General features: G+C 37.6%; 1 protein-coding gene across 2 annotated transcripts in view; it reads left to right on the top strand.

Moving 5' to 3' along the window:
- MAP3K5 (mitogen-activated protein kinase kinase kinase 5) overlaps nt 1–13,144 on the top strand; it is a 99,715-nt gene that overhangs the window by 55,004 nt on the left and 31,567 nt on the right. For both annotated transcript variants that reach the window (XM_066178944.1, XM_066178945.1), the window contains exons 9-12: nt 1,449–1,608; nt 3,732–3,885; nt 6,421–6,528; nt 11,683–11,732. In XM_066178944.1, coding sequence (XP_066035041.1) covers nt 1,449–1,608; nt 3,732–3,885; nt 6,421–6,528; nt 11,683–11,732 — 472 coding nt within the window. The remainder of the gene's footprint in view (nt 1–1,448; nt 1,609–3,731; nt 3,886–6,420; nt 6,529–11,682; nt 11,733–13,144) is intronic.

Genomic DNA, 13,144 nt, shown 5'->3' with positions numbered 1-13,144 from the left:
TCTTTTCTTGTGTGCAAGCATGCAAATGCTTTAGCCATTGTAGAAGAGCCTTTTGGTCTTTGTAGATATTGCTGAGGAGTGTTTCTCTAAAGTCCTGGGGGAGACTAATTTTTTTCCATTTACTGTATTTTCTGGATAGCATTCAGGTTTTGTTCTCTAGAACGCAGCTAAAGTTGAGCACTTTCAACACAAATTTCTCCTGCCTATTCTCCACTGACTAGTGCAGGTGTACCTCTTCAAGTGGTCTCTTTGACGGTGTGGATGTGTGTAGCACCCTGGCTTAAGGCCTTGCAGAGATGATCACTGTGGTACCTTGTGGAGCTGATGGAGGTGATTTACACTGCGACATTTCTCAGGCAGATCAGAGATTCTTTGTGGCATCTGTGGCATTTTTAAAAGCCTTTATTACCTGACATTGATGTCATAAAAATGTGAGCAATATGATAAAACACGATAAACTTTGTAGGCTGAAATGTAGCTTATGTAATGATACCCATTTTGATAATATTTATTACTGCTTCCACCATGGAGTTTAGTCTGCTAGCTACTCAAGGAAGGTTAAGGAAAAAACCAAGATGAACAGTTGCATTGAAATTTCTTGTGACTACTCAGCCCGAGTTTCAAAGACAATGGAAGATGATGTGGGAGGAAAACTGTCATAGTGGAGTAGTGTGGGAAAAGTGAATAAAAGACTGCAGTGGTGGAGTGGCTTGTTGTGTAAGCTGAAAATTGTTTTTTTTTGCAGGGGATGGTGTAGCGTAACCTCATGTTAGCTATATGTAGCAGCTCATATGAACTAAAACTCATCCTGAAGGCCACAGGGGAGCCTGTAGCTCTCAGCAAACTTAGCAAGTCAAAATAAAACCTGAGGTTTTCCACAGTCTTGAGTTGCTGGGGGACTTGTGAATATTAATAGATGTCTTTCATTGGGGTAGGACTTGCTGCAGTTAAAAGAACATCACTGCTGGAAGAAGCTCAGTGGATCATCTGTTCCTTCTGCATGGGACCTTGTCTATAAAGGTAAGTTTGGGGCTTGGGGCTTGTAATTCAAAAAAACAAAGCAGAAAAAAACATAATAGGTGCCTTATTCAGCATCTGTTAAGTTTTTGCAGCTATGTTGTGTAGCCTAAGGCCCCAATTTACCTTTACAGATGAGGTCCATGCAAGAACATAGGTTATCTGACTGTGGCCTTGTCCTGACGGTGATGTCTTAAAGTTCCTTTCTTGAGAAGCCTGTAGGAAGAGGGGGTGGGGAAAAAACTTCTACCAATTAGGGTGCTTGGAAGGCATATAACATTAACTGGTAAGTATGATTTCCATCCTATTTTATCAAAATGGAGAGGGTATAGTAATGTAAGCAACTAATAGATTTTTAATAAGGGAAATGTTTTGGCTTTTTTAAATTGCATTAATAAAATTCTTGTGACTTGTTATTCTCTTTGCTACAGGAGTAAAGATCAGCAGCCTGCTTGGTAAAAAGGGGAGTTTGGAGAAACTGCAAAGTTATTGGGAAGTGGGATCTTTCTTGGGGGCCAGTATGTTGGCTAATGATCATATAAGAGTGATCCAGGCTTCAGAAAAGCTGTTTAAACTAAAGGCACCTGCATGGTAAGGTGATAAACTAGGCCGTGTGCCTTCCTATGTTTTAAAATGTTGGACTCCCTCAGCTTTCACATTAGGCTGTATTCAGCTGACAGGAGATATGTTTTGTGTTTCTTTAACAGATTTTACTGTGTGTTTATTATTTCTCTGTACTTTTATCCAGTACTCTTCCCCTTTTGCCCATACTCAGGGGTAGATCTGATATGGGTCTTCCATCTGATGTGTGAGAAGGGTAGATTCATCATGGACTTCAAACTCTTCTGAGGGCAAAGGAGAAAGGAGAAGTTTCTTGCAGCTACATTGCTGAAGAGAAGTGATAGTGGCTTGTGAGTTTAGTCGTAACAGCCTAAAGGTTTTGGGGAATTAAGACAACTTAGCTAGGGAGGCCTGGCTGCACCTTTAAATATTGTTAAGGTTTTTATGGCACATAACAGTTGTTTTAGGAACTGAGTACAAATGAGCTGTATGGTGCAAGCTGCATCTTGTAGCAATTGAGAAGACTGCAGATCAAAGTCCAATTAACAGAAAGGCCATAAATCCAGGGTTAAAGGCAACCCTGTAAACCCAACATCTTGTTATGCAAAGGCCAAGAGATGTGTGCTCTGACAGCAGGCACCTGCTGTGGATACAGGCAGCAATTAAGGACCAGTCACCTACTCATTAAGGGCTGGGATCATCTTAGTTGGGGAGGACTAAGACTCCTTTCTGACTAGAAAAGTTGTCACTTTGCTAATTATAAGAGTGAACATCACAACATATTATTCTTATCTTTCTATAAGGGATAGAGTGTGCCTCCAGAAGGTGATCAAAGAGATGCTAAAATACAGAATTGTACTTCTGTATTGACATTATATAGAAACTGTCATAATTAAAAAGTCTAATTTTCAGACAAAGTATTTCATAAATGCTTTTTACAGTGTATTTATTTGCAAGGTTTTCCATTTTTGCTATGTGTATATTTTACTAAGAAGCTGCATAACACTCTCTGGAAATCTCCTGGTAGAATTTTTCTGGAGTTTATGAATGCCTGGTTGTCAGGATTTTATGTACCCCAGCGCCTTTGGGCTTTAGGACTGTGGATTAAACTCTGAAAATACAGCTCACTCATTTGTGCTTGAAGAAGAATTTCTCCTGTGAGCAATTCCTTCCCAGTCTGTTGCCTGCTTTATAGCAGGGCCCACTTGGTGAGAACGGGAGTAGACTACAATACCTTAAGCCAGGCATCCTAATGGCCTAAGAAGGATAATTGGAAATTGCACAGCTATGGAAATGTTCACTGAAGACCCTCTGAGAGTGAAACAAAAGTTTCCATGAATAGCCTAACTGTGATAAAGTGATAGCAGTGATAAATCCTCTTTTAGCATGTATATCTCATTGCTGTAGTATTCATAAAAAATGTGTGAGATTATGTTTACAACCTTTTTTTCAAAAATACCAAGAGAAAGCAATGTTATCAAAAAGCCCCAGAAATCAGCCCCAGAAAATAGAACAACAGAGACAGGGATGAACTGCATTTAGGGAAACATTCAGTACTGCTATTGTCCTTCCCTAGCAATGCCAAAAGACTGCTTAACATAGCTGTTGCCATCTTTGAAGGATAATCAGTTCCAGAATCATGTTTTAGAAATCTGTGTTAAATAATTGCCTATGCAGACACAATATAGTAGATAGAACAGTGTAGAAAGTTCAACCAGTGGACTTTTCGCCTGAGTTTTTATTAGAGGTAGGTCACTACTGAAACAAGTTGGACTTAGGCTCAATTTGGTCCTTAGGTAGAGAATTTAGCTATTTTACGAATTTTTCATGGTTTAGGGTAGAAGACAGAATATAGTATCAGGAATATGGGCAGGAAGGAGTGTTCCAGGACTCTTTTATATTTCAGTTGCCTGATTTAGCAGCTGTGTTTCCCATTCTAGTTGGGAACTGTTATTATGACAAGCAATCCTAGAGAAACAAAATGTTACTGGCAACCTTGGTGTTGCAATGTTGAATACTTCAGTTGTGTTTAAAGGTATAGACATTACTTTGGTGTTGCAATGGTGAATACTTCAGTTGTGTTTAAAGGTATAGACATTACTGCTTACAAACTGTACTGAATTTACTATCTGTGTATGTTTGGATGGTCTCAGGTACCTGAAGTCTATTGTAGAGACTATCTTGATATATCAGCATTTTAAGAAACTAACTCCAGAGCAACATACGACCAAACAGGAACTTGTGGATTTCTGGATGGACTTCCTTGTTGAAGCCACAAAGACTGATGTGACTGTAGTTCGATTTCCAGTAAGTGGCTGTTTTGTTGGGTGTTGGAGTCTTTTTTGGAAGTATTTTTGGGGGATGTGTTTTTTTAAAACAAATTGTTATATAAAGGAAATGGGCACAAAGCACTGCTTCTTTTTCAGTAGCTAGACAAAAAACTGTTTATCCAGAAGAAATGTATTTGGCCTGTATCTTAGATTGATTTTCATTGAATGCACGTGGGTACAACAGGGTTGCACAATGTGTTCTATACAAAAGTAATGAGGAAAAAAAGTCAAGATAGAATTTTGCTATTTATTGTTTGCTACGAATGGGTATAACTTCTAAAATAAACTTTTACAGTGTACTCCAGGTGATTATATATGAACTATACTGTGTTTTGAAAAAAAGATATTTAATTAATTTCAGTCTTCTTCTAGCTCAGCAGGCTCTGTATACTCTACTGCCAATTAAGACCGCGCCTTTTGAGAGGTTAAAAATCAGCCCAGTCAGAAATCTATTGTTCCAGCTACTAGAAAATGCATTTCAAAAACATTGCCCTATAAGTGTGTATATATTAGTTTATTTCAGATTTCTTCCACAAAAATTTTGCTGGGAATTTTTATTAGATGCCCCAGTGCTGTACCGTGTCCTGAAAGTATACAGTAAAAAAAGTCTATGTTCTCTGTACATATTAACTGTATATGTCCAGGAAATATTGTCTTGGGTATTCCTTTTAGCTAACCATCGGCAGAAACAGCTTTTGGTCTTAAATAGCAATTGCTATTGCCTCCCAGATAGTTAAAGTGCATACAACTTGTTTGGTACGGTTCTTTTATCTTCCATGTGTACATGTGATGATAAACTGTAAGGAAAACTTCAATGTTGAACAGCAAGAGCTTGAGGCAGTAAAGTAAAAACAACATAAGCCTGTCTAAAGAGCCTGGTTTTCCTTTTCTGATGAGAGCAGGCAGAAAGTTTTGCTGGGAAACAAAAGATATTTTGAATCTTCCGGGTTTTGTACAAGACAGGGCATAATCCTTTTAGATTTTAGATGATGGAATAGTTCAATTAGATAGTTAAATTAGGCTCTGAGTTATAAAATTGTCCAAATGAAATGGTTTGAATTTTTATTAATATTAGGAGGCAAACCAAAGCTAATCACTGCAATAGCATGAGCCAAGAGATAAACCCAGTGTCTACATGGTTTGATGGTGTTGTACTGGAAGTTGGTTGGAGCATGGAGCTGACAAGGCCAAGGTCATGGCTGCCATCCCTGTATGGACTCAGTGATCCTTATAGGTCCGTTCCAGCTCAGACTGTTCTGTGATTTTGTGACCTGACTACACTGGTGTTGCAGACCGACATATGGGATTTCTCATAATACCAAAAATTCTATTTGTGCCTGTTAAGAATGAAAATCATACAGTTCAACAAGTGAACAAAATGAAAATTAGCAACTTTCTTTGCCCTCCCTTCTCCCAGATTGCAGTTAATTTATTTGAAGGGAAGCTTTTTCATATTTCCTTATTATGAATTGTTCTGAGAACTTGAAATTAAGTGTTCTACTGTCCATGGGCACTGGCTTAGCTGTTAGTTACTCTCTTATCTGGTAGCATCAGTGTCATCACTTCAGCCTTTAGAGGAAGAGATGACACAGTGCATGGACAACTTGTTGAAGGATAAAAACCACAGTTTGTGAAATGGCTCAGATCAGATTTTACAAATTATGAGTGTCTGAAGATGCCAAGCAACACACTTTAATTCCCACTGCTTATCATTTACAGAGTTAAATGTGTAGGAACTTTTCAGAATTTAGCTCTGCACTGCTTTCAGTGTATCTGTGCTGATCGACTCTGAAGGAGGAGACATGGCTCAGTTTTCACTCTAAGCCATGGCTCTCTCCAAGACTTTCTACTTTGGTGTTTATATGCTTTTCAAAATAGATGTAGACCAACTTGCCCTAGTCAATCATTGTTGCATCTTATCTCCTTTAAATGATGCTTCTAGTTTTTGTTTCACTTATCTCAGAATATTTTCTATGCTCTTTAGCTGTCAGCCTCTTGCAGTGGTACTTGGTACTTGTTAGTTTTGAGAAAATAATTTGACTTGGTGGCTATGGTTCATGGTGGTCTAAATCAAAGGGTGTTCAGTTTAGCTCTAGGTTAATCTGTTTCTCTGCCTCATCCAAATATGCTTCTACCAAAAGATGATAAAGGTGAACCATGAATCTCCACACAGGAGATAGACATTCTAGAGTGGCATTGTAGGAGACTGAATTCTGACAGAAAGATTTCAAAACCTGACATTTTTCAAAAAAATAATTTGCAAAATTGATATGTGCTACTAATTGACGCATAACAGCCTTATGTAAAAAATTAAAGTTGGCTTTTTTTTCTTTTTTAATCTGAAGTTACTGTCAGCCACACTAAATTAGCCCAATACCTAAAATTTTGCTTTTCATTATTTGCCTGTTTTTCCTGCTATGGTATGACTAAAGAAATAGTTTTAACAGCTTTCAATACCTTTTGAAGTTCTGCCAGTTTTGCACTAACTATTGAAAATTATTTTTTCTCCAAGGTTTTAATATTAGAACCAACAAAAATCTATCAGCCCTCATATCTCTCCATCAACAGTGAAGCTGAGGAGAAGACGGTATCCATCTGGCATGTGCTGCCTGATGACAAGGTATGTTTGTAGTTGTAACCTTTTTCACAATTGAGGAGTGTGCATGGTACATAAGACATGTGACCAGTTGCATCTAATTATTATTCTGGAAAGTAGAAAAGTGTTTTATTAACACACACGAAGATGCTGAGGTATACTGCTGTGCTTGAGATTGTCCTGATTTTCAATAGATCTTTTGTTTCCCATCATTTTTTAAAATAACTTGCGTTTTCCTTCAGGTTGTTTTAAGCCATTGTATAATATACAAGATCTTAAGATGCTTAAGATTTCAAAAGTAGTTTACAATTTACTTGCATCAAACCAGTAATGTAGCATAAAATTACTTATACTTACAGAACTGTCTTCTTGCTGTGAAGCTGTGATAAATACTCCTTTAATATGAAAGTAATAGAGACTGATATGTTGAAATGGGAGCAGAATCAATCAAATGCCAAAGAAGCATTTGACTGAAGGATAGGTGGATGCTCTAGAAATTGAATACTCTGGATAGTCTATATGACAAGGTGTGAGACAGCCAGACACATTTGGAAAGGAGCTTAGAAAATCTGGAGATGGAAGTGGAGAGGAAAACCTAGAATGGTTATTACATTCTGGGATGTTTAGGAAGCTAAATGTGGGTAAGAGGTAAGACAGGGAGGATGTCAGAACCTTAGAGAAGGATGTCAGCAAGGGAAAATGAAGGAGTGTATGAAGAGTGAACAGAGACTGAGTCAGCTGGAGGCAGAACACCGGGAATGCTGAGATTTGTAAGAACTAGGGCTGTTCATTATTCCATGGCAGCATTTTGTTTGCCTGCAGGATAGGACAGTGAAGACCTGTTTTTCGGGTAACCATAGAATCATTTAAGTTGGAAAAGACCTTCAAGATCAACAGGTCCAATTGTTAACCTAACACTGGCAAGTCCAATCTTCAGCTTTCCTGCTAGTAGTCTGTAAAAGGTGAAATGTTTTTGAACACAAAATATTTTGAACACTCTACTGTTTGGAATTTTTGTTGTGAGTTCATGAGAAAATGTAAGTGGCAGCTGAAACGGCATATTTAGAGAACAAACTGAAATTTTTGCCTAGAACAATGAATTTCTTTTCATTTGTGGTTTATTCTGACTGCTGTTTTTTGAAGTAGGGTCAGCCTCTGAGAATAATTAAAAAAATAAACGTACGCAATTCTTGAGCAAACTAAAAATTTACTATGCAGTAAATAATTATTTGTCAGAACTACAGACCTTATCTTGCTATTCTAAAATACCTGTTTGGAAAGTATTTCTGTATTCAAAATTTATTCTATTTAGAAACTACTTGAACGTGCTTTTTTTTTTTCTTTTTTTAGACTTTTTTGTGTGTTATTTAGTTCACCTCCAAATAATACTTTTCATTCTGTTAAGTGACTTAACTGTAGTGTAAGATGGAACATAGGACTAGAAGGAATTTTCTGAACTGTTGAGTTCTGTTCACCCCTGCTGCAGACACTCTCCCCATATAATGTTTCCCATAAAGTGTTCCAGCTCTTTCTGAATATTAGTATAGATTTCACAGTGGACCAGTCATGCTGAAAAGTGGTTTGAGAATTCCACTGCAACTCCAGAAGAGCAAAGAGTGGAATATTGCTGGTGAAGTGAAAAAGAATTACCTTAGGTCTTCTAGTTTTCAGTCTGAATTTGTTGATATTTCATATGCATTTGTTCTTTTGGTAGCAAAGTGTTTATATTAAGTGATTTCTTTTCTCTCTCTGATGTTTACCTGACAGTATTTTTTAGAAGAATCCTAATATCTCTTAGTGTGGAATTTTTGTGTAGGTTTCTTTTTAGGCAAAACAAGTAGGCTTGGTGTACTAGCCACATGTGGCACCTCATTGCCATGACTTCATTATGTTCCAGTTTGAGTTAACCTTATTTGAGTATGTGCACTCATATTCCAAATAGTGTATTCCATGGTGTATTCATTTATCATTTAGCTACTGGGATATTTTGTTTGATATATTAAGCAATGGCATTTTTCATAGCTCTGTCATTTCACTGCCCAGTTATTCTCTGCCTGGGAGAAGGATTTGGATGAATCAGTCTATGCCTGTTTGGCGTTCAGAAGATAGGGGTTTCTTTATGGCATGTTTTCTTTCTTTCTTTCCATTTTCCCATTCTCCTTCCTGATGTGAGGCGTGTGTCTTTGTGTCTTCTGCATAATAGTATTTTCCTATTTTTCTGGCCTAGCCTTGATCATTGGCATTAGGCATTAAGTGCACCCCTTGTACTTTTTGCTCTGGCCAGAATCCTTACTGTGGTGTGCTTATTGAGTAGCCAGGAGTCTGATTGATTTTCTGTACCCTGTGAGCGATCACACCCATCAAAAGAATGCAGTGGGCAATTTGGTAGTTACCCCTTCAACTGTACAATTATAGTCTGTTGCAACTTGTCAAAGTCCTTAGAATCCATCAGAAATCTCACAGGGAGAAAAGGGACTAGAAAAATTTGGAGGCACCAGCTTCTTTTTCAGCTGAATATAACTAGTATAATATTTGTCTTTGCTAAGAGATTTTGTGAAGGAAAAAGATGTCCTATCTGTCAGTGTACTGCACAGAGGAAGACTCATACTTTGGTCCTTAGTAGCCTGGAAACAAGCATTTTGGGGGCTTATTAACAAGCAAAGACCACCTATCTCTACTGCAAGGACATGTTAGCTGGATATGGAAACTTCTTCATCTATCCAAGTTCAATCTACCAACCATAGATCTGTCAGAGCTTTAGCAATTCACGCTTCGGATTTCAGTTCATTTTGGCACATAAATTAATGGTTCTACTTGTTTTCCAGAGTTCAGTCAGTGCTCCAAGAATAAGATCTCTGAGTTACAAAGTGTATGAACTTCCTTTCATGCACAAAGAAGCTGAATTTCCATTTCAAATCCAAACTGAAATTCAGTGGAGCCTGCAGCTGGCACTTTTGTATTAAACAGACAAATGACAGTCAATACCAGGATAAATAACATAGCCTCTTTCTTTTTTTGTTGCTTTTTAGCAAAATATTTTTAACATTTATGTCTTTAATAATACTGAATTTAAGATAAACAAATGCCAAGAGAAATCAGACAAAATTTTATTTTGTAGAATGCACATTACCTTTGCCTTGCAGTTGCCTAATTTTAGCAGCCCTTCCCGCATGGGGTTCGAGGAATGCAGCAGTGCTGTTTGTAAGTTTGAAATAGAACAGCCTGTCTCTGTTTTGCTTTGGCTTCTGAATCCATTTTGAGTTTTGTTTTGGGTAGCTGATGATTTTTTTGCCTAACCAAAGAACAGATGCTGAATTTGGATAGCATGCCTGATGTATTTACTCCAATGTATTCAAAGCTTGGCAAGATCATGATGGGACATAACTTTTATGTTATTTCATTGCTTGAGAACTTTGTGTGGTAATTAAGATTTAAGAGATTAGTTGCACATAGATGACAGGTAAAAAACCAATACTAATGTTCCTTGTTATGATTCTTGAGCATTTCTACTTCTTGGGAGGTATATTTTAACTTATTTAGATTGTAGATTATTCCCAGTAGGGAATTGGACTGGCACCAATAGCTAAGGTCTGAAGAGAGTTTATAAGCATGGAAAATTGGAAACTAGCATATTTTGTGTGTGAGGGGAGTTGTAAAAGACTATGCAGAAACACCTCCTCTTTAGCATAGGGACTGAGTTGATCTTCCTTCATATTAGAGAACCAGACAACATTTCACAAACATGCCATAATTAGCATCAGTTAGTAGTACTTCCACTTCAAGAGGCAAATGCAGCTTTTCCTAATATTGGGCTACTCTGCTGTTCCTTTACCGCAAGAAAGAAACGCTTACTCCATTCAAAACTGAAGAGATATTGAAGTTACTGCTTTGCATTTTACACTTAGAATAGTTATGACGCTTGTGCATCAAGAAAGATGTTTGCTTGTATTTCAGATCCATTGTGTTAGGCATTTCATATTAGCATCACAACATTTAATGTGATTTGAGCAGGAAGGAAAGAATGACAGAAGAGGAAAAAATTGATGTAGGAATCCTCATGGAAAGCTGTTATAGCTGGGAGAGTAATTTCCACTGTTGTTTCCTGCACATGGTGCAACTATTTCAGTGGTGTATCTGTTTTGACTTCTGTGTATTTCACTATTCATTTTTTAAGCTACACGTTTTCAAATCTACTTTTGGAATGCATTTGATTATGTTTCTGTTTGACAGCATGCCCTTGCTCAGATCACTAAAATGCCAAATGAAATTCAGCTGCAGAAAGCAAAGGTTCTTCAAATATGTGGCTCATTGTGATGGGATGCCAATGTTGCCTGGGCTGTGAGGTGGTGTAGTTCCACCTTTTCCTGAAAGGGGAATGTTTTCTTTAGAAGATACAAAAGACTTCTGTTTGCTACAGTAAAGTTTTAATAGAACATAAACATAGAGCAGTATAACTGTCTACAGAGAACTCAGTTCTGCTGAATGTGATAGCTGTGAATTTAAAAGATCTGAAAATAAAGGGGCCTGGCCCCTAGTGGTTTCATAGGGTGCCTTCTTCCTTTCAGTCGTGTTTTCACTCCAGCAGCTCTTAGGGGTTTTGGTGCATTCTTATTGCTGTCTTCTGGATTCCTAGTGAAAGTTTCCTTTCTGTTTCTTTGGACACATTGCTTTCATATTTGAGCAATTCTTCCTACTTTTCAAGAATTTCAGACTTTGCTCTCCTGCATTAGGCTTTCTACTTGTAGCTCTCTCCACCTGGCTTTCCCCCACACCAGGGGATGGAGTGTGCAGAGCAAGCTCTCATTATTCTCAGAGGTGGAATATTTTTCCCCCTCCTTTCCTGAGTATCACATGCTATCCCAAGTTCAGTAACCAAACAAGGCTATACTGCATCTCTTCTGATCTGCTCTTTTGAATGTTTTCTAAAATAGTAAATTGCATTTGCAGCATAAACAGTGAAGAACTAACCCAAAATTTCTATGAAGAGCTTCTGTTGCATTGGTTTCAAATGAAAAAAAAAAAAAGCCTTGAAAAATAGATGTTAACAGAAAATAAGTAGACTGTCATTTGAGTGTTTCCCCTTCCCTCTCATGAGCTTCATTCTAGAAGATATGCCTACTGGGCCTTCATACATAAGGAGGAATATTTTGTTTATTTCTTTTTTACTGTGTGTTACAGAAAGGTATCCATGAGTGGAACTTCTGTGCTGCTTCTATTAGGGGGGTAAGGTAAGTTGTTGCCCTTTTTTGTTTTGAAATGAAAGGAGTAATTGAATGAATTTTGTATTATGCTGCGGCTGTGGACCTTGGAGTGACAGTGATATTCTATCACTGCTGTAACCTTTTGCAACCTATTCTTCATCTTAGCATCTTTTTTTCCTTTTCCCTAGGATTTATCTGTATTTGTCATCCTGCAACTTTCCACTTTCCTTTTAGTGTAATTAAAAAGAAAAAGTCCAGAAAACTTACATTTTTTAAATAGTCGTTGCTCTGTTCTAATAATAACTGTTCCATACACAGAGTTGTTGCTATGTCTGCAGGACATTTTTGCACAGATGGATGATTCTTTTTCCTTCCAAAAAGTAACTTAAAAACACCAAACTATCAATACGCACAAAAATTCAATCCTGTGGGATTCAGCTTATTTTAGGCAAAAATTGCGACAATATGCTTAGTTCAGTCTGGTTTAGGTTTTGGCTACAGTATGTTTTTGTGTGCTTCTAAAAAAAAAGAGGGAAAGAAAGAATTTATTTACTGTTATTTTGGTTTTTCCTTCCCCTTATTAAACCATGCTGTGGTTCAGTACTGTTTCTAGTGTAACCTCCTGCTTTGGTTATTTAAACTGAATTATCATTAAATTTTTCAATTGATTTTCCAATCTGTTCATCTGAACAGATGTCCAAAACAAATCAGATGACTTTACAGTAAGCCAGGAGTCACTGAATTTTTAGAGAACTCTCTGGCTCCCTCCATGAGGAGCTACAGGGGGAAATATTTATCTTCTGCAAGCATGAAGCTGAATAAGGTTGTTTTTTCTTCTTCTTTTAAATATATGCAAGTTTCTGATCACTTAATTTTTCAGCATTTTACAGGTTTTTTTCCTAGTATTATGAAGGCAAGTATTGTTCGGAGTGGGCGAGCCTGTGGAACTAGGCCTGCTTCTAATCTATTTTTGTATCAAGAATATTTTTGGCTACTTTGAGGCTCCTAGACTTAAAGCAGTCTAGGAAGGGGCAGTTCCCAGCTTTATAAGGATTCTCAGCCCTTCTAGACTAGTAAGAGCCAGCTTTAGAAATGCAGTCTTAATGTACAAGGCAGGTCTTTGTACATGATCTTGGAGGCTTTTATGACAAAGACCTCCATAAATATTTATGGCACTCCTTAAGGAGGCAGCAGGTCTGAAAAGACAGCTTGCTTTGAAATGGCTCACGTTTTTGGTAAATACTCCACTGCAGTGACAGAGGGTCACTTCTCCTGCGTGCTGTGTAACAGCCAGTGTAATCAGCATTTTGTTTCACAAGTATTAGAGTTCAGCTCTCAAGAACTGCAAAGCAACTTGGAAAGTATGTAGAAGTCTCTGAGCAGAACAATGCTAAATCGCACTGTGTGTGCAGGAAGTCATAGCAATTGGCTTTAGGACA

The sequence above is a fragment of the Chamaea fasciata genome, unplaced genomic scaffold (genome assembly GCF_029207755.1).
Source record: "Chamaea fasciata isolate MVZ Bird 193981 ecotype frontalis unplaced genomic scaffold, bChaFas1.0.hap1 SCAF_3, whole genome shotgun sequence".
NCBI lineage: Eukaryota > Metazoa > Chordata > Aves > Passeriformes > Sylviidae > Chamaea > Chamaea fasciata.
This window is presented reverse-complemented; position numbering and strand designations above follow the sequence as displayed.